General features: G+C 37.9%; 1 protein-coding gene and 1 pseudogene across 3 annotated transcripts; one reads left to right on the top strand and one right to left on the bottom strand.

Annotated features, from left to right (window-relative positions):
- Positions 1 to 23: 23 nt before the first annotated feature.
- LOC110041739 (F-box/WD repeat-containing protein 4-like) lies at positions 24 to 11698 on the top strand. 2 transcript variants are annotated; one of them, XM_089289681.1, is made up of 9 exons: positions 38 to 522; positions 2119 to 2211; positions 3152 to 3479; positions 4091 to 4176; positions 5075 to 5143; positions 6675 to 6821; positions 7877 to 7985; positions 8996 to 9034; positions 9434 to 11698. In XM_089289681.1, exons 1-9 carry the CDS (start codon positions 308 to 310, stop codon positions 9545 to 9547), a joined length of 1200 nt encoding a protein of 399 aa, XP_089145807.1. In that variant the 5' UTR covers positions 38 to 307; the 3' UTR covers positions 9548 to 11698. The 2 variants fall into 2 exon arrangements, with proteins under 2 accessions (XP_089145814.1, XP_089145807.1); XM_089289688.1 differs by lacking the exon at positions 2119 to 2211 and having other exon boundaries at positions 24 to 522.
- LOC110055885 (uncharacterized) lies at positions 11335 to 21336 on the bottom strand (annotated as a pseudogene). The gene is made up of 2 exons (XR_016207231.1): positions 20634 to 21336; positions 11335 to 13598 (listed from the first exon to the last, which is right to left on the bottom strand). The product of XR_016207231.1 is annotated as an uncharacterized LOC110055885 (transcript).
- Between the last annotated feature and the right edge of the window lie 566 nt (positions 21337 to 21902).

The raw sequence follows: 21902 nt of genomic DNA on the forward strand, positions 1-21902 counted from the left end.
GATTCGCTTTGGCTGCAAAAACGTTTTATTTGGGTCGTGACGAATTCCCGAATTCCTAACAGACTGGCAACAACAACAAAAATCCCGAATCCCGTCAAGACATTTTGTCGAGACATTTCCCGAATCGATCCCGCACCATAAATCAGTCAGTGGGAGACTGGACACCGTTAGTGTGTTCATGGTTGCCTCCGCTTTTGTGCTTCTGATACTATTGGAGAAAAATTCACTTTCTTTAGTATGAGACTCACAAAGAACTTGTTGTTTGAAAAAGGATTGTTTCTGTATTGTTCAAAGTTGATATTTCCGGATGCCTTTAGACCAGAAAGAGAGAGAATGCGCTATAAATCTTAATCTGAACACGTTGCCTGATGATGTGTTGTTCGCCATTTTGGGTTACTGCTACAGAAGAAGCCTTTGTGTGTTATCTCGTGTGAGCAAGAATCTGTACCGTGTGGCGAGAGATGATTCCATTTGGAGAAGAATTGCTCTGCGTTGTGTAAACGTCCATCCTTCAGACAGGAAGTAAGTAAAACTTGTTTTTACACATGCACTGAGTTTTTGGTGAGAAATACACCCGGCATAGTCAATCGAACCCAATCGAACTAAATCGAACTGAATCGAACTCATTTCGGCGATCGAACCAAATCGAACTCACACAAAAATAATTACACAATCGAGCTAAATCGAACTTTTGATTTCTGAACTCTTGATTTTTTGTAAAATTGGTGTTGAAAATCAGTGACTAGTTTTTTTAGGCTCAAGTTACTTCAGTGACCACATAACATAATCTTTGTTCAAGCGAATTTATTCACTGAACAACTGGACGCAATCCATTGGATTGTGTTTGATTGAGTTCGACTGCTGAACCCACAATTTAATGGATTTAGTTCGGTTCAGTTTGATTTGTTCGATTGAGTTCGATTGGTTCAGAAATCAAACTCACACATAGTTCGGTGTTCGATTGCCAAACTCAATGGAACTCAGTTCGTGGATTGAGTTCGATTGAGTTTGATTTCAGAACGCTTGATTGATTATACCGGGAATACAGGAAAAAGCACTTTGACTGAGTTTAACGTGAAAGGGTGAAATTTTGATCAATGCTGTTGTTAGTCGTAAAACTAGTCATATATATTGCTACAGCATTTGCATAATGTAGCCAATTAGAGATGTGTACATTTTTGAGCCAGTTTCAATCTCTCTTAAAAAAGAAAACAATATTAAAAAAAAAAATTTATGAATGCTTAATACATCCCCTTGGGGGTGGGGGGGGGGGGTGGTACTTGGGTATGATTTGGGTGGGTACAACGTATGTGCTACCCAGGTTTCCAAATTTGGACCCTGTTTAAAAAAAGAAAGCATTCAAAATGATACCCCATTCTAGATATAGTTCAATTTTTAATACCCCATTCTATAAATTTTGTAAATTTCAATAGCCTTACGATAGCATACCGCACGAAACACAGGACGCAACAGTTTGATTTGTTCATTAAGGGTTTTTTAATGCAAATTCTCTATGAATAATTTCAAATGGTTGCTGATAATTTGATGAGCTTTCATACATTCGCAATATTATACCCCGTTCTAGGAAACATCTTGAAATGGATACTCAGTTCTATATCAGGACTCCCAAAATCACAACCCCGTTGGGTGGCACATACCCATATAGGTATTGTGGGGCCCATTTCTCAAAGGTCGCGAAAAGTATTTACATCCAGAAAGCCGTAGCAAAATCTCAAACCTTATGATTACCAAGCTGTTTTATTTACATATTATTAATATGACCACAAGTTCCCGTCATACAAGAAGTTTCAGGCGTATACACCGTTCTGTTTAAAAATGGCTTTGCGGGCCCAAAAAGTTTCCAGGCTGTTCAAGAAAGAAGCCCCAGGCCAGGGTTGTTCGAAAGGTGGATAGTGCTATCCACTGAATAAATTACTATATCCAGTGGATAGCACAGTTTGTTTTGTTAAAATCTAGCCACCGGATAGCATTTTATCTGGTGGATAGCGCTATCCAGCCTTCAAACAACCAGGACCAGGAATAGACATCTACCATCACTAGACTTATGGTAATTTATGACTGGCATGTGTATAAAATCCTGAAATTTTAACGTTTCAGGTGTGGCTTCAACTGGAAGGAGTTATGTAGAGTCTCGTGGAACTGGACACATGGATATTGTAAGGACAGAAGTCTAATCAAGTTTAAATGCAAGTGAGTTGTGGTCTGAACTGACTATCAGTGGCTTCTAAACCATTTAGCCAAAAAGATATAGAAATTTTTAGTGTCACATACAAATGGAACAATAATTTTTGTGGAAAATCTATTCAGAAATTGTAGACCTCCTCCAGAGGTATGTGTACATGTACTTCTATTTACAATACTGTTTAGAATGCAACGTCAGAAATTTCCTTACCTTTTGCTGAATTTGGCAGTTTTCAGGCCCTCATCAAGTGAAAACAATAATGGCAAACCAAATAATAATATAAACTATAAGCACTATCTTGTTTTGCAGGTTTGCTGATTTTGTGAAGATCTTACCATTTTTCAGTGGTCATCCCAACCAGTTCTCTCAGAGAAATGTAAAGCAACCAGTGTCCCATAAAAATGTGCCTTCTGTTCAAAATTTCTTCCCCTGATTGAGAGGCCTCATGTTCTACTTGACAAATTTTACACTGACAATGTACATGTAGCTCTGCACAGAGATCAGTGTATATATAGTACATGTACATGTATCTCTTGTGATTCCCTCCCCCCCCCCCCCCCCTTGTGTGTAATAATTCAAAATCAAGCAAAAGCTACATCAGAATCAAACCACTGATTTATGCAAAGCTCACGTCATCAGGCCTGATAGATTTTTTCAGGCCAAAGAAACATTTGTTGACTCTCAAACTTTGTTGTTAGTAGTTTCAAATATTTGTTAAATTCATGAAACCACTATTGTCCTATCAAGATTCTTTCCATATGTGAATTCATGAACTGAGTTTCTGCAAAAACTCTAGAACCAGTCTCTGTCTTTCTCCTTTCCTCCCTTTCAATTTATTTTGCCCCTCCTCATGCCCCAAGCTTTCACATGCATCTCCTGCTCTTAGAAAAGAAGCAACTGCTGTGTATGCAAACTTGTTACATTTACCTTTGTTCTAATTGTTTTAAGCCTAATGCCATGGATTCAACTTGGAAGACCTCAGCAACTGTTTGTGGCACAAGCTGCTGATGTAATCCTGTATCAGAAAAGCAAACGTACCAAGAGCCAATCATCATGGCAACCATTGATGACCTTCAGTGATCACCAGGGTGATGTCAGTAATTTTTTGATCACTGAAGGTCAGTTAGTGACCTGTGGTATGGATAAGTCCATTCGCACATGGAGCCTGAAGACAGGACTATGTGATGGCCTGTATCTTGGTCACTCCTCTGATGTGCACAGTGTGGACTGCTTTGGTGAAGTGATTGTCACAGGATCACGAGATAAAACTGTCAAGGTACAATGTCCAAACCTATGCTTTGACTACTGTGAAGTTTTGTTATTACGTACTGTGTTAGAACCCTCTGCTGTTAGTTACACATGTATTTATTTCAAAGCTTGTTAATGGTATTCAGGGTAATCTGTGACTTTTTATTAATGTGAATTAGTGTCTAACAGCTGTAAAGAACAAGAATAAGTACATTGATCATGACCAAGAATTAAAATTGAGGGGTTTCATTAAGGGCCGGACACTGGGCAAATTGACCAGTTGTGAGGCCAATTTTGCTTGCCTGGTTTGACCATCTAGTGGAAAGTTAAATAAAGGAAGTTCAGTTCAAAAAGGATTGCCAGCCTGTGAAAACCAATTGCCTTCCTGCTGAAAACATTAAAGAAAGCCCTGAAAATTACCATTATTTTAATACTGTTTAATACCATGTAATTGAGTTCTTGTCATGGTTTGAATAAAAGTGACACTTTTTGTATCAAATCATAGAGCTCAAGAACAGAAATGTTGATTCACTTATCATGCAATGCAGATTTTTTATGCCAAGTTGTCATGCTTCTTTTGTATCGTGATCGCATGCATATATGTTATAATTGTTTTTTTTTTGTCTGTTTTTGTTCTAGGTGTGGTCCCAACAGAGCAAATCATGTGTTCACACCATTCACGTTCAGGATAACGTTTGGGCAGTTTCCCTCAATCCAAGTACAAGGTAAGCATGTTCCACTATACAACCATAAATATCACACTGTACTGCATCTTTGGGTCCCTAGTAATCAGGGCCAGGTTGTTCAAAGCCTGATTAAGCTAACCCAGGATTAGCGAGAATTGTGTAGTTCCAGAAAATATCCATAGCTCCCCCACGGAAGGGAATTTTTCTAAGTCCCCCCCCCCCCCCACCCCTCTGGAAATTCCGATTGATCTTCATACATTGCTGGTCTTGCAGAACCCCCCACCCCCCAGGAAATTCCAATCCCTTCTGTTGGAGGGGTGGGGAGTATGGACATTTTCTGGAACTGAACATTTTGATTTCAGTTTTGTAACTTTTGGGTGCTGTTCTCTGTTTGTATTGTTTGTTCTTCTGGTTTGAGTTTGAAGAATCTCAAACTACACAAAACACAAGCAATGAAAAACATTTTTATAGAAGAAAAATTTATACTTTGATTAACTTTTAATCCTGGGTTAGCTTTAGCCGGCTTTCGAACAACCCAGCCCAGTCTTACTAGTGGATGTGACCTCTTCAGATGGGATATACAAATTCAAGTAACTTGCTTTTGTTGCATAATGTCTCCTGAACCTGGTCATTTTTGATTTTTGATAAAAAATCATGTTGCAGTTGTTGATAAATGATATCTATCTTATGTGTGCTGCGATTGCAACTGGAGATAAAATTTGCTTATAATGCCTTATGTTTTGGAAATGAACCAAAACAATGTTTGCCATTTGCCTCTGAGCCTAAATTTCTGTAATTGTGGCTTAAATTGAAAGCACCCAAAATTTGCAAACTTCCATGCCTCATAAACCTGTGAACAGCAGGCTTGATTGCTGCAAAATGTTTGTTTTTCAAACAATATTAAACATAATAGTACCTGTATATTTCTACACATCAGGAGCGTAGTAAGCGGAAGCAGTGGTCATACCGGGGGTGTTTCACCATTACAACTTTGGGATATTGACAGGTATGCGACCTGGCTACATGTAGACAATTGTTACTCCAAGGCTCAGTTATCTACTAAGTCCTCAACCTTAAACGTAGTCCAGTAACCTGATCATCTGGGAGCAATTTTGAGGCTTCTTTTGTACCCAAATTTGGCCAAGTGACCACAATATTGTAGCCATATCAGCGCAGTAGACACAGCTTCTGATTGCCTAACTGTGCATTTGGGTATGGTTATGCATCAAAACAACTTTGATCACGCAGTGCCAGCAATTATTTGTACAGCATGTGAAATAAATCATGAATGCAATTTGTAGTGAAAAGCCATTACATTTAGCTATACTTTGTAAGTAATTCAAATTAAAACATTAGTCACTTCATAAAACAGTGATAACCATCATATGAGGGACTGAAGGGCTATAGTCTTCCGTATCAAGTTAGACATTAATTATTAGATCAGCTACAAGAAATGCATTAATAATTGCACAAATTGTAAACTATGCTAGTCCTAAAACAAGTTTTATTTTGATTTTCATTATAGATTTACTATTAGGTCCAATTTATCACTATTTAATTTGTATTATAGATTCGCTTTTTATCACTCTTCTAATTGTAGATAGAGTCCTCAATTAGTGGTGAGCAATTGCTAGTTATTTAAAGACTCTCTTTCGAACGGCATGCATTGTGAGCATTTGTTTTTGTTTTGATTCTGTCGCTGAAGAAAGCATCAGAAAAATCGAAAGGAGTTGGGGCATTTTGCAGACTCAAATATAATTTAATTTAGGTTAATTTACTAGTAAAAATGGTTACAATATGATTGCTTTAGATGCCATTTAACTTAGAACTGCTGTATTTTGAAATTCTGACCTCGCATCGTGAGGTGACAAATGTCAGTTACAAAGTTTGTGCCGCGTAGGCGCCATGCTGAGAATTGAAGCAACTCCACAAAATAAATTTACTCTTATTTTCTTTTACAAGCATATCTATAAACAGAATGTGCAGTACTTACTTTGCTTAGAATGCTGTCTTAGTTATGATGTAGAATAAGAGTAATGATTTCATATTGCACTTTGGATTCTCTACAGAGTTTTTATTGATAACCAGTCACGTATGGATACTAAAATGTTTTCAGTTTGCTTTTTTTGAGAGGAGGGTTTTCTTCTCCAGGAATACAATGCAGCAGGGAAAGAACTTTTCCTTGTTACACAAATTTCAAGAAACATTGCCAAAGTTAACCTAAAATTGGATGAATCTACAAGAATTATATCTGTTTTGAAATCAAGTTAGGTTGCTCAGATTATCACAGATTGAAATAGCTACTACAAAAGACTTCGAAACAGAGGTTTTCGCACCATACAAAATTTGAGCCGAGGAGCTCAATGCATTGCCTCAAAATGCTCAAAGTAATTAATTGGCCTCTGATTATCATAATAATTTGTAGTGCCAACAACAATAATTCTTTTTTGTAATTAAGACCCTTCAGGATTGAAGTGTTGATATTGCAGGGCTTGTTCATGACATGTGTTAACATGAGAACTTCCTCATTCCTGTAGTGGAAGGCTCGTCGCAAACTTGGTGTCAGGGACGATCAGACCAGGAGCAGGAGTTCGTGGAATTAAGTGGGAAACACCATACACATTGCTGTCCTGTGGCTATGACACTAATGTAAGACTGTGGGATACAAGACTTTGTGATCACAGGTACCAGTTACTTGACCTTAACTGAGGATTGTGGACTGTATGTGTATTAAAACACTACTAAGTCTGGGTGCAAAGAAAACCAGGGCAAGCTGTAACTACAGTATGATGTACCACTCTGGACAAGAGTCATCTTCACTAACCACTGGCCCTCCCTGCCCCCCCTCCACGCAGTAATTTCCTGTCTTACTGCAGTACTTCTATAGTTAACATGTACCATGTGAAAGCACTGCTCAATATCTTTCATTTAAATGGTCGCACACTAGCTTTCACCCTGCTTTCAATTTTATGACTGACAGTCACATCTGCAGGTTCTGCATAATAATAAAAACAATCTTTAAAGAGGAAGCGCCCGTCACGTAAATACATGGTTTTCAGGGAGGTCCTCTATAAAAATAAAAAGTATTAAAATCTAAAATAAGAAATACAAATATCACAGATCTAAAATATAAAATATACAATAATTAAAACTACTAAAACTACCAAAACTACCTACTGTCCTAAAAAACTAAATTGCTTTGTTTGATCGGTTGCACACTTAATTTTTTGATCCACATGCTTAAATCCTAGAACCACCTTGTACAGTGCAAATAAACAATACTACATTCATGAGAGTATTTTTCAATAGCTACATGTATCACTGATTTCCATCAGGTTGCTTACTTGCATCATCCATACACTTGAAAGGATAGTTCCACTTCATACAGTTTAACACTTAACTGTAATCTTTTTTTTTTAACCACTGTAGTAATTCAAGCTACTCAAAATATTTAGTATTTCAATTTATAACCATTCTTACCATGTGATTCTTAGTAAATTTTATATGGTAATCATTGTAAGTGCATTGCAGTTTTTTTTTAAACACCCAACTGTAAAGCGTGGCGGTTTGACTCTCGGAGTGAAAAGGTTGATAACATTATAAGTTGTAACACTGCATTTTAAACATTGTGAACCATAATTATGCATTACTGTTTTTAGGTCATCATTGTTTCTATTTGGTGCAATGTGTACCATTGATTTGCTTAATTTCACTTATATGATGGTTTGTATGTTTTTAGTGGTTCCTCATGTGTTTTGACGTGGGAAGACCCTCATGACTCAGTAGTGTACTGTGTTGATTCTGACAGAAAGTGGATGGTCATCAGTGGAACCAACAGATATGGAGTGGTAAGTTACATCATTACATCTCTCAATTATTATGCACTCGGATTGGTCAGGCCATGTTCTACTGTATGGCCCCCTAAAATTTGACATGCTGTTTTGATTTTGTCACCAAAATGTGTTGTGACTTATTGCCAGGTTTTCTTAATGTTCATGGAAAATAAAATTAATACATAACACATTTTGTCTTGAAACATGCTTATAACTAAGCAACAATTTCAAATTGACTTGTTTTGCTTTTGACATCATTCATTTGAAGCCATTCTCTGTGACTTGAAATGGTTTCCTGTTCACCTGTTAGAGGCGCGACAGAGATATTTAACATATCTTGCTTACCTCTTCTTCTCTATTCATACTTCAAGTTACCAATCCTGGTTTTTCCCCTTTGATTTATTGCCTGTACATTTCACACTTGGGCCCCAAATTTATTGAAGAGGAAAAGCATGGTCTGCACCTTACAGTATAGACCTTGAACTGGGTTTGTGTAAAGTAATTGTTATGTCTGGCACCTTGAGCAAGTAAGATGACTGAAATCCTGGGTAGCATTTGTCTACTTTAGTGGGCGGCTAGATGGATCTATCTTGCTCACCCAGGACACTCCATTGTATATAATTTGCTGTTTGTTCTTGGTGAAGCAATTTCTTCTATCTGTTTGTTTTAGTACTTCTTTATATAATAGTAATGCATATGACATCAGCTTCTGAAAATTCTTACCCTGAATTGGTACAGAAGAATAAACATGTTTACTGACTTTACTGGGTACTCGACAGGTGAAAGTTTTGCTTCTGTCAGTAGTAAACTCATTCGTGCTAGTGGGTTTTTGGCTGATGGTTTGTTTCTTTTATATCATGTTGCTCTTTTTTGCATTAACCAAAATAGCACCCTCTGGCATAACCACTGAGTGTTCCACCCTGTCAATGTGGTCCGATTTTAGATTTTAGAGCTTGGTCGAGTTATTATTTTTGGAGACGTTATTGTATTTAATTTAAGTCTCCACACCGTTTTTTTTTTCTTAGGTCCGAATATGGGACAAGAGATTTAGAAAGTGTCTTCAGGTAAGAATAGTCTTTTGAGCATACATTAATTAAAACAGTATTTCATTTTGTGTTACAAATCTACTTGTCATATCATGGAGTTTAGAAATGTATAAGGCCTTATTAAGAATTCTTAAGAACGTTAATCAGAAGTAATTTACCATTGAGATAATTATTTTTTAACTATTAGTCATGCATGGAAAGAAACCTGGCTAAACTTTATGATTTTATGATTACAGTGAACTTACAGGAATATTTTTGTCAACAAGTGTAACAGCTTAATTGTGATTATCATGTACTATGCATTAAAAAAGCAAGAAACCCTGTTTAATGTAGTCCTTATGAGCATATATGTTTGGGATGTCATTTCTCTGTTAGAAGTTGGTGGTTGAAGTGTGGTGGTTGCTGTTCTTTTTTCAGATGTACTATGCTGGAAGGAACTCATTCAGTCCTGTGTATTCACTATCATTCAACAGAACATCACTCTTTGTTGCATTAGCCAGTGGTGTTCGAATGTTAGATTTCACTGTGTGAATGTGATCCACAGAGGGTACTAGTGTGTTACAGTAAATCTATGGTAGATCCACAACTTATTCACCTCTATTATGGCTGTGTACAACTGCATAAAATATCTGATAGTGTGTCCATGTGGCCGCAGTCACCTGCCAACAGCTGTAGTGTATTTCAATGCTCTTGGACTGGGCTGAGACACTGATCATGAATATTAATATCTCGACCTGATCTCAGTGAATGACATTTCAGTCAGATCTTATTTGGTAGCTCTACTAACAGCAGCTATGATCAGATATATAAATTTGTTTGAAGTTATGCAATAGTGTGAAACCTTCCCTAAGAGCTCCTGGGCATTTCACAGACAGTTTTGGTGTGCTCTTGTTAAATGCAATTCAGTGCAAGCACAATAATCACAAAAACAAAACAAACATGTCACCATTACATCAATGAGTTTATTTGTTCTATGCCAAGGGTCTTTGTGCGAATTTTCTTCATAAATGACACTGTGTTACAGGTTTAAATTTTTGTTAGCAAATGTTAAGATGCAAAGAACTTAGCAATTTTTCAGGGTTTTCTTCATTATTGAAAGAACCCAGTTAAATGCAGTGCATGAGTTGTTGTTTGAAAATTAAGACTGAATGCTGCTATTGCTTTCTTGCTCAAGAACCACTTGCTAGAATTTTGTGAAATTTGGCAAGAAAATACTGCCGGAAATAAGTAAGTGAATTTGAAGAAAAAATCCTGAAATAAATATTTAACAGAGGGAATTCTTAATAATCCTGTCATACTTTGACTAAGGACACAAAGTATAATTACAAATTATCTCTGTAAAACTAAAATTATTAAAATAGCATTAACATGACAGCATTCAGTTGCATGGTTGTTGCATGCAAATGATGATAAAATCTGGATTTTCTATAAATGATCAAACCCCAATTTTGTATATCTGATCATGTTGCCATGACAACATCATCATCATCTGAACTATCAAACCACCTAAGACTCCTTTGCAGCCATTATTAGGGTTGTCATGCAATGCTTTCTCCAAGTGTTGCAAGATTACCCTAATAACAGCTGGAAAGGAGGCTACCAAAGACTGTGCTTGCATCTTGCCTTTTTGGGGTTTGAAAAATTATGAATAAACATGGTTCCGAAAAGTTGTGTTCAGCCACCTTAAGAATTCTGTGTGTTAAGCTATCTGTAAGCTGAGATAGACCTGTCATGAGAGGTGTACATGAAAATCGTTTGGCAGAATTTTTTTGTCTTCCCAGCAAGGAATACCTTGGAAAAAACAGTGGGTGTACATGCCATTCCTGCGGTTCACTGCTGCAGTACTAGATACCTTTACCTTCAAAATGAAACTACAGTACAGCTCAAACTTGGCTGTTTACTGATTGAACAATGTTGAATTATTGCAGTGTCTATTTTTCTTTCCTCGTGGGACCTCCCATGAACAGACCACAGTCATAGTTAACAGACACTTCAACAAGATCTCATCTTTTTCTGCTAAGTTATGAGCCATGGGGGGGAGGGGGGGAAATAGGCTACTCTAGCTATATATAAATCGAGCTTGATAGCAAAGCCTAGAGGACCTGAAAATTAGAAGTGAACATTTGTGCTTGTTAACTGTGTATCCTGTAGGCCTCACAACCAAGCTAAATTTAAATATACTGAATGTAGATGTAACCTTTTTGGCAGTAATTACCAAAAATAATTCCTACAATGGAAAAGTGAAATGTTATTGCCAAGAGTAAAGGAAAAAACCCTTAGTCTACTCCCCTTCTCTCAAAATTAACAGGCCAGCCACCTGGTTTTTCATTATTTTTATAATTCCACAGAAAGAACACTAGTTACTTACAATGCGATACTTAAATCACCTACATTACGATACTTGTACAGAATGCTCTGTACTTACATTATGTTCTATTACTTATAATTTTATTACGGTACTATCACTACTCTTTCAATACAATGTTTGTATTACTTACATTGTTATACTAAAACCACTTACAATGCATTGGGCATTGTTGAATCATACATGTATTGTATAGTTCCACAAACAATTCTTAATGTCTTGTTTACCATTTGGATATATATAAATTGTTTTCTATGTACTTTACAAGATTATGGTACAATAAAACACAAAAACGAAGGCTATCTGGCAAAATATAATGTGCTTTGTTTGTGTATCATTTTGCCTTAATTTTGTAAATGTGAGGAAAAATAACTCATGCAAAGGTCAAGAAATAATTACCATACTTGACTGGCTGTGAAAACGAGAAAGAGCGAAGTCAGACTAAACTGATTCCTGTAAAACGATGAAGTAGAAGTATGTAGTGTTTTCTTTGTTATTTTGGTCTGTCATCTCACTTGGATTCTGGCAAGCAAAGTGATTTGCCATTAATTAAAAGTGCTCAAACCTCCTAAATAGAGGCCTCTACTATGACTTTGCACAACACAAGTTTGTCATGTTCTGTTACAACACAAAAGAGAAGTCAGCCACTGGACTGCCCAAGTTTCCTGAGGGCATGTACTGAGAACGGTACTGTGGTGGAATGAAGACCGGGCTGATTCTGATTTCAGGGTTATATCTACAAGCCTTATCAAAGTTGTTTATGATATGTTCCTCCGTTGACTTTTGGATTAAACATAACTGTGAGTGGATGTAGCCAAGCTGGCGATGTTGCATGGCCAAGTGATGCTTGTATTCATCATTTGTTAGCTGTGTGGCCTTATGGACATAATCCTCAGCTTCCTTGAGGTAGCTTATAAGATCTTTACGTTGCCTATCTCCATGACCTTTCTTCACATATAGGTTAAACTTGCAGCAGGCAAATTGGAATGCTACATAGGCATTTGTTTGAGTTAAATCACCCATTGCCTCAAACAGCTTGTGAGCATTTTGGATAGCCTCCAACACTTGTTGCCCATCATTACTTCTCTTCTGGCACAAAGCAACTGCTTTTGAAATGACAGAGTGCAGATCCTCACACGTTGCTCCTTCCTCTACTAGCTTCTTTACTAATGCAACACCAATTGAAATGTCCTGCATTTCTTCAGCAACACACCATTTGCAAAGTTCTGTGATCAGGGGAATGCGTCTCTTTAAGCTTGTCAGAGATGAAGCTTTCATATTTCTGAACATTTGGGTGGGTTGCATCATTCTCGTGCAGCTCAAGCAGTTTACGAATTAACATATCAGAGCATATGGATGAATTTTCGTCAGAAAGATGTTTATCAAGAAATTTCTTCAGAAGTTGCACTGCATCTTCTTTTTCTCCCTTTGCACAGAGGTTGTCAACATCTCGAAGAATCGAATGGGCTATGTATTTTGGATGGCCAGGAAGACGAACATGAAAGTGTTCTGAACTGAAGTAAAAGGATGGCTTTGGATTCTTGTTCTGCTTCATGGATTTGAAAATGGTTCTAACTCCAGTGAACCGACCTTCAGCCAATTTCCTGTCTTTGAGGAATTCAGCTATTCTTCTGTTTCTAGATGGCACACATGGAACTTCACTGCCCTCTGTGAAGTGTTCCTCCTTGAGAGTGGGGTTAGGACCAGGATAACTAATGACATCAATGCAGTTTGGTTTGATGTGAATTTTAATTGGATCACAGTGGCAATGCTCATAGCTTCTATGGTAGAAGGCATTCACAACTGCCTTGCGAAGAGCTCGCTCTGGATAGGCGACATACTCATGGCGAGCTTCTTCTTTTGTTCTCTTTAATATGAAAGACAAGACCACATCAATCTGCTGGTCAATTGGTCCAGTTACCGGCACTTCATCTGTCACATCATCATGAGTGTACAGTGCAATTTCAGTTCTTGCCCCTCTGAAAAATTCATGTGGTTTCTGGTGAAAGAACAGCAGGGCTACATTTCTGGGTACCCACACTGGCTTAAGCATGCCACCAACCCTTTTGTCTCCGATATTTCTTAATAGGTTTAACCGATCGAGCAGGTAGACTGGACCCTTGTCATCCTGTTCTAGTAATTTGGAGCCAATGCCTTTCAAAAAGGTCTTCACAAGGTTTATGTCTATGTTGTCTTCAGACAGCTGCTTGCCAGTTTCTGTTTCGAAAGTAAAATAAAAGTGAAAGATACGCTTAGATCAATACAATAGTGAAGAGGGTGTTGAAAAATAAAAGAAGACAAACAATAATTATTTTGTTAAGCGCACCATGTAAGAACACTTTGAACAGGCTGCATGTTGCACTCAGATTCCAGTAATAATTTATTGGTGAAATGCACACCACGATACCTTGAGTCTGGGAAAGTAATTGAAACTTATTTTGACTTTTTTAAAGACATTTGGCCATTCAGTTAGCAATGTTACTTTTGCACAATGCATTTTTGCTAAATGTTTATAAAACAGAGACTTTATGACAGGGATGTTTCTCTTTAGAAGTGTAATGTGTAAGAATGTGTAAAAAGAACCAGTGAGAGCCTTAGGGGACATTTGAGTTATCTTAGTGGGGGTGATCATGGTTCTGTTGCTGGTTTCAGTTTTGGATCAGTTTGCCTGGGTTGGGAGGGAACTCCCATATAAAAAGGACGGGGGTGCTCTTCATATCCTCTGGGGGTTTAAAAAAAAGTGGATTTGGCACCTCTTAGGGTGCTCAGCCTGAAAAGGTCCACAGCGGAAGCTTTCATGGTACCTTTTGTGGTATTGAGCCGAATAAAGTCAGTGTCAGTTAATGTGTTGTTTTGGAATTGGTACCTCTTAGAGGTGGAAAAAAGGTGGTTATGCAATGTAATATGATAATGTTCACGGCTCCCGGGGAGCTTCCGATACCTGTGAAGTACCTTGATAATCTTTTGACCAAAAACAATATGACAGGAGATAATGTGTTGTTTTAGAATTGGTAGCTCTTGAGGGTGGAAAACATTTCAAGCCACGCCCACAAAACAGGATCTTGGTACCTCTTGGGGGTTCTTTTCAAAATTTTTCAATGAGCACCCCCATCCTGTTTATATGGGAGTTCCCCCAGTCAATTTGCCATGCTCATTCAGAACCATGCCAGCTAACATGCAAAGACACAGAACTGTGTTGATTACCCTGTTAGGGCTTTCCACAAGTTGCTTGGCAACTTTTTGGAAACTTCTGACATTTGGAGCAACATTTGAGCAACTTTTTACATTCTGAGCAATTTCTAGTTTTCTATCAATTATGATAAATTCGAGCAGGTTTTAGTGCTTAAATTGGCCTTCCTTATGGCAAGCCATTTGTAGCAAAATTTAATCCTTGCAATATATGTTTAATCCTTTAATAAATATAAAAAGGCAGTCAATCCAATGGCAAATAAAATTTTTGGTTCAATTCAATCTTTTAATTTTCATGATTCAATCCAATACCTGGAATATTGATTCAATCCAATACCTGGAATATTGATTCAATCCAATACCTGATATATTGATGCAATCCAATTCCTCGAATATTGATGCAATCCAATACGTGGAATATTGATTCAATCCAATACCTCGAATATTGATGCAATCCAATACCTCAAATATTGAAGCAATCTTCCTGGGCCGAGTGCGGCCAACAGGAACGAGAGTAACTGAGCACTAGAGAGCACTGAAAACATGGTGGGCGAAGGAGAACTAGACTTAGAACTGAAGTTGAGTTTCCTAAGTTTCATGCGGACGTCTTGGATAAAACGGAAATAGGTTTTGAGAATTTTGACTCAGAAGTTGCAGAAGCGCACGCCGAAGTTATTGATCAAACCATTAGTCTGCTGAGGTAAATGAGGCATTGCTACAACCAAGACACAAGGGACACGGAAAATTTAGATTCTATTACTGCTACTTTTGTAGATGTAAGTTAACCAATTTTTATGTGACAAACATATTTGTTTATTAAAAGCTGTGTGTGCCAGCTTTTTGTGGCAAATAACATAAACTGTGGCAAATTTTGCTACCACATTGGTCTTTGGTATTGTGCATATTTCTGCTGTCCAATCATTACTGGCACACTAAACTTTGAACTGTAAACAAAATTTTTGCTGTGCCATGTACACAGTCAAACATGTTTCTCACAAAAACTGCTCGTTTAAACCTGGCTTTATGTTATTTTTGAAATAAGAACCTTTACATTTTATAAGACAGCAATCATTGAACATTGGGATGTGCTTTAAGTTTTTCAATGTTGTCTCATGTTTTGCATTATTTAACCCATATGTGGTACTTCTTTCCTAAAAACGATGTTTTTCTTGATATTCTATGACAAACATTGCACGAATTTGTTGTGAATATTATCGGGTACCCAGGGTTCAAGGCTAACACTACTGCCAACTAGCCACACATTTCAGTTTTGAATAGTAGATTTTGCACTTTCACTAGCCATTGTGACAATCATGATGAAATGGATTGAGAATTATCCTGACAAAGTAAAACTGAAGAGAATAGAAACTAATGAAAACAGGGAAACTATGAGTGGATTTCATGGAAATAATTGCCTTAATAAGCATATGATAAATATTTAATTATTAAAGGGAGAAAAGAAAATGGCAACACCGATAGAAGTACATCATAGATTGAACATAAGCATATTCAAGAAAAGCAGGATTCGTGTTTGTGGGAGTGAAATTTTCTTAGTGATTATTACTAACATTTTAGATGTGTAATAAACTGGTTTGTTTAACAAATGGGTTTAAGGTGTAGGAAACAACTGAAGAAGTAAGGCCCGGTCCAAACGCTGCTCCACTCATGTGCCGAACCAAACTTGATTAAGTTCGACTTTAGAGCGACTTTAGAGCGACAGCTGGTTCAGACGGCATACTTGCGTCGAACTTAATTCAGGAAGCCGGTGGTAACAATTTTCGACGAGAAAATATGCGTTCTGAATTCAAGAACTCTGTCCAAATAGAAAAGCTGTGACTAACAATTCGCTGTTATCATGCTGTTATAGCAATATTTAGGGTAGCAAATTCAACCTCAAGGTTCAGTGTTTGTATTTAGACAGGTTTTCTCCCAGTTAAATCGACTTGTTAAAGGGAAATCTAATAAGCTGGGCTATTATCATGACAAAAAAGCAAAAAATGAATTTGCACCAAAGAAGCTCGCTTATACAGTCCCGTTTCTCATAAATCGAAGGCATATTGGTACTTTGTTGTCTTTATTTTTAGAGATGACTTTGAGCTTCATGCATGACTGGTCACGCCACTCAATTTTGAGCCAATCATGAGTCCCATTACATGAAAAATACATTACAGTAACTTATGCGTTAGGTTCGACACATGAGGAGAAAGCCGTATGAATCAGCTGCCGCTCCAACGTCGCATAGTGCGACAGACCCTGCCGAATTTAATGTTGTTTGCCACACCATACTTAACCTGCCGAACCAAACTGATTCAAATGCCGCTCTTCTGCCATACTTACCTCATCAGTTAGGTTCACAGCATGAATGCAGTGGTGTTTGGAACGGGCCTAATATTGACTAGCTCAAAGCATTTATTACTCTGGGTGTAATCATACAGGAACGTGGTTGATATATTCAATTATCGTAGAGTATGAAATTACACGTCAATCAAAACATATGTCGGATATCGGTATTATTATTACAAGATGCAACAAGAAATGTCCAAGATTGACCACTCTTATAAAAAAGGCAGTGAAACTGTGTATGAAAAAGGCTGGCTGGTGCAAAGTTAGTTTTGGCTAATGACATGAGACCTGTTAGTAGCCATTACACCATTGCACCAAGAAGTTAGTCTTGTGTCCTGGGTACTTTTGAAAATAAGATAACAGATTAACCTTGCAACATTTTGACATCTGTTTTGATAAGCACCTGAAAAATCTACAAGGCAGAGTAGTGCACATGGCATTTATGAAATGCCCTGATTTCTCTTCAGTTTAGTTGTGAAACTAGAAGTTAGGCATTCTGTAATTCAAGCAGTTTCTGAGTTTTGTATATCAATGAAAAGAAAGATGAGAAAATAATTTACTTGATACAGGGTGAGGTTTTCTGTTGTGAATTGAGTTGGAAAAACACTTTAGTGGGGCCATAATCTCCTTTACCCAGCCCACACACATGTAGTATTATGCAATTGTCAGTTGCCCAAGTTTAACTCTCACAAGTCCTAGAGCATCTTGGAAGATGTCTACTCCCATTTGACTTGATTCTCTTAAGGGATCTAGTCTCTGCAATACAAATGACTGCACTGAATCATGTTGTCCCAGGTCAATTTCTTCAACTACAACATTGTTATCACTGTTTAATGGAGTTGGACCATCAGGATCATCACCATAGTATTCAAAATCATACGACTTTCCATTTGAAAGGGGGTTTTCAGGCTGCATCATATGATTAAGCCACATTTGGTATGGCAACCAGTTTTTTTCTGTTCTTACATTTTGGTGGTTGAAAGCTTCAGTGAACTGGCAAAGAGCTTGGTTTATCCTTGGTTGAAAAACTAAGTGTAAGGTGAAAAGATGCACTGAATTATCAGTGTCAAGGATGCCTGACAATTCCATACTATAAAAAGTGTAAAAGTACAAGTGGGAAGCACAACAGAAAACATCCCTCCACAATCTTTCAATTCGTTGGTTGTGTTGATGGCCCTGCAGTGAAGCTGCCCCACTCCTCTCTTCTAACCTGCACCATTGTATCGCACATACCAACGTTTTCAACACCATGATCTACTCATACTCTCGAAGGCCAAAATTCTCTGTCTCTCTTAACGGCATCCAGAAACAATTCAAGAACTGTTTCTGCTTTATTGTTGGCACTACATTTCAAAAACGTTATTCTCCAAGAAAATCCGTCTATATAGCCGTGAATTAGTATCTTCAATCGGATCAGCGAGTGATGTCCATCCAGATGCAAAAGCGAATTTACGCACCCCATCTCAAGACAGTATTTTGGGGATCTAATTTTGCTAGCCTTTTTCTTATTGTTCTCCGTTGAACTCGTAACCCAATGGACTTAAAGAAACCTGCAATGAAGTTATATCCAGTAGCGCTCCCATGGTTAGAAATGTACTCTTGAATGATTTCAGTTCCTTATCAGGTCAGCTGTCCAAACCCCTCATACCTTCTAAGCCATCCCCTGTCACTCTTCTGTGAATTGTCCATCTCGAAACTCCAATCATCTCTGTCATCGTTGTCCAGATGAATCCTAGTCCTCAAAGTTTCTCAAGCACCCCAACAGGAATTTTAAGAAATGGTCTTCCATGATTTCCTCTTTTTCGCTTTCTATGGTAATGGAATCCGCAGTAACAGTTGACAGAGTAATAGCTCTGCGACGCAACACACTGAGCACATCTGCAAAAGCGGCAGCAATGGAATCTAAATTTTCCTTGTCCCTTGTGTCTGGGTTGTAGCAATGCCTCATTTACCTAAGCAGACTAATGGTTTGATCAAGAACTTCAGCGTGCGCTTCTGCAACTTCTGAGTCAAAATTCTCAAAAATTATTTCCGTTTTATCCAAGATGTCTGCAAGAAACTTAGGAAACTCGACTTCTAACTCTAGTTCTCCTTCACCTGCCATGTTTTCAGTGCTCTCTAGTGCTCAGTTATTCTCGTTCCTGTTGGCCGCACACGGCCCAGGAAGATTGCTTCAATATTTGAGGTATTGGATTGCATCAATATTCGAGCCATTGGATTGAATCAATATTCGAGGTATTGGATTGCATCAATATTCGAGGTATTGGATTGCATCAATATTCCAGGTATTGGATTGCATCAATATTCCAGGTATTGGATTGAATCAATATTCCAGGTATTGGATTGAATCAATATTCCAGGTGTTGGATTGAATCATGAAAATTAAAAGATTGAATTGAACCAAAAATTTTATTTGCCATTGGATTGAATGCCTTTTTATATGTTTAAATAAAACCAATATTTAAATAAAGGATTAAACATATATTGCAAGGATTAAATTTTGCTTCCTCCCACATTTTACAATGTTTTAGTGAATAATTTATGAATTTCCTGTGAAAAAGGAGCCAGATCCCCCTCCCCCTGGGGCAGGTGATTGGTGGGTGCATTGATGCATGCAGCAGCTGAGGTCAGTGGATGAAGTTTCACACTCAACTGACTTGAGTGTCTCAGGTGAAGAATTTTTACAAGATTAATATTGATGCATAGTCTTTACTCATACATTTTTTGGTTTTAATTGAGGACAAAGTCATTTAGCAATGCTGGCTATGCGGCAAAATTGCACAAGAATGTTTAGAAATCTTACAATTTGCATATTTTTGCACCAGACCAACTAAAGGAAGAGAGTGACGAAATGTTTTTTGTTTTTTTGGAGCAACTTTTGAGCAACTTTCGTGCACAAAAAGCAACTTCTGACCTTTTTTGAGCAACTTTAAAAGAATTTGCAGGCAACTTGTGGATAGCCCAACCCTCTGTTTACATGTATGTGTATCACTGGTGTCACAGTGTCACTGGTCAATACAAGTGTAACCTGCCCGAGAAGCATGCTGTGTTATTTGGGAATCCAAACTCTAGGCTATGTTTATAATGAATCCTGCACAAAAAGGTTCTAAAAACTTTTTCTGTGGAGGCCACTTCTCTATCATGATGTCAATTACCACTGTCAAGCCACAATTGCATTTAATAAAAAAATATATATATGACACACTTGTCAAAAATAGAAAATAATGCTATAATGATTGCAATATTGTAAAAAAAAAAACAACAACAAATCTCATGAAATGATGAAAATCCTTTCAAACCACTATGTGGAGAAGCCCGTCGAAACATGGTTGCCATAGAAATACCGTGTCAATTGACTCTCTAAAAGATATTATTAACACTCCCCATCTTCTTGGCTCTCCCCCAGCCTGGTTCTCAAAGTCAAAATGTGAACTACGAAAACTTTTTCTCGATTTTGAGTCGACATAGTAACTCATGTATTCGAATTTGGTTATATTTCTCCAAGAGAAACTAATTTCTGAGACAGAAGCGCTATCTAGCGTACGTCAGCGAGAATGAGTTTTTGGCGCCGAGAATATTTCCGTTAAAACGTTTCCCGGGCATTTTTAGCTCGGCTCAGAAAGTCTCCCGAACTAAAAACATAAAAACAGCTTTGGGCAGATGCTGCCATCTTTCTATCAAGCCGTTCCCTAAGAGCTGAAATTTGATAAATTCTCTTACCTGAGTTGTCAATAGCCCTCCTGTCGTCAAATGGAATCTTGTTCTTGAGGTACAGCAGATCATCGATTTCTCCTGGAGAAGCCTTCTTGGTCTCTGTTCCCCGCCTTATATAGAAGCGATGGTCTCCTTTCTCGCTTTCTTTGCACTTATGTGGCCTGTTATCGGAGGCCATGGCCCAAAGCACTAATACATGCTTTCTTTCTCCCAGGCTTTCCACGACTTCAGGTGACAGGATGGGGAAGTATTCGGGCTTGATGTTTGCTCGGCACGCTCCCAAAATCTCCTTTTGTACTCGATCTAGGTCCCTTCCTGGAACACCTAGTGGCGGAAGAATGATTTGGCGATCATCTCCTTGATCTTCCCAGTTTTCCTTTTCTTCCACGCCAATAATTATGTATCCGCCATTGTCATTGTAAAAGTCGTTCGCGAAGGCGCAAATTGTATGAACAATTTGCCAATACGTTCCACCTTCTTTTCTACTGTGCCACGCTTTCTTGAATTCAACTCTTTGTTTCTCCACTCCTTGTAAACTCAGTAGATCGTTTACATTGATTAAAAGACTCGAAGCAGAGCGGGCCATCTCTGCTAACTCCTGCTTTCTTCTTTGCGTTTTCTCGAAAAGGCAGCGATCAATTAGACAAATAACTACTGTAGCAGAAAACCCAGACATCACGCGATGCTTGGCAGAGCTCCAAGCACCACGCGATTGCGTGACACAACCCCCCTGGATTGGGCAGCCTGGTGACACTTGTTTTAGAGTGTGAAGAAATTTACTGTCGAACCCAACAAGTGTAATGTGAGTGAGTGTAACGTGCTAAAGTAACCAGGAGCGCATTTAAACTTCCGGTTTTTTGGGAATTCGGTCTTACTCGATCTGGCCCAATCTGGCCCAATCTAGCCCTTATTGACGATTAATTTTTGTGATTTATACCTGTTTGCTTATTCTTGGAAAGTGCTAGTTTTTAATCGGCTTATTATGATCCATAGATTTTTTTACGTTAAGGTTGATTGAATTTAGTTTTTGTAGGACTTCAGTATTAGCTAGTATTTACGACACCTGTTCTAAACCTGTGCACGCTTTTTTGGCACAGGACCAGTTTTTCATTGTTTATGAACCAATCGTAACCAAGTTACGTTATTTCGCATGCAAATAGTCGTTAAATCATCAACCGCAGAATAAATCTCTAAATTCAACGGTCGACAGAGTCGCTAAAATCAACTGAAAAAATCCTTTGAAAATTTTTGTCATCTGTCATTCTGCCACGAATA

Source organism: Orbicella faveolata, unplaced genomic scaffold, assembly GCF_042242905.1.
Source record: "Orbicella faveolata isolate gen_17 unplaced genomic scaffold, um_ofav_v1 contig_1, whole genome shotgun sequence".
NCBI classification, from domain to species: domain Eukaryota; kingdom Metazoa; phylum Cnidaria; class Anthozoa; order Scleractinia; family Merulinidae; genus Orbicella; species Orbicella faveolata.

Bases quoted from the DNA above. Each gene is read 5' to 3' on its own strand.
- LOC110041739 (XM_089289681.1), top strand. From the start codon at position 308: ATGCCTTTAGACCAGAAAGAGAGAGAATGCGCTATAAATCTTAATCTG. The intron at 3,480-4,090 runs GTACAATGTCCA...TTTTTGTTCTAG, and splicing joins CACGAGATAAAACTGTCAAG to GTGTGGTCCCAACAGAGCAA. The intron at 6,822-7,876 runs GTACCAGTTACT...GTATGTTTTTAG, and splicing joins ACAAGACTTTGTGATCACAG to TGGTTCCTCATGTGTTTTGA.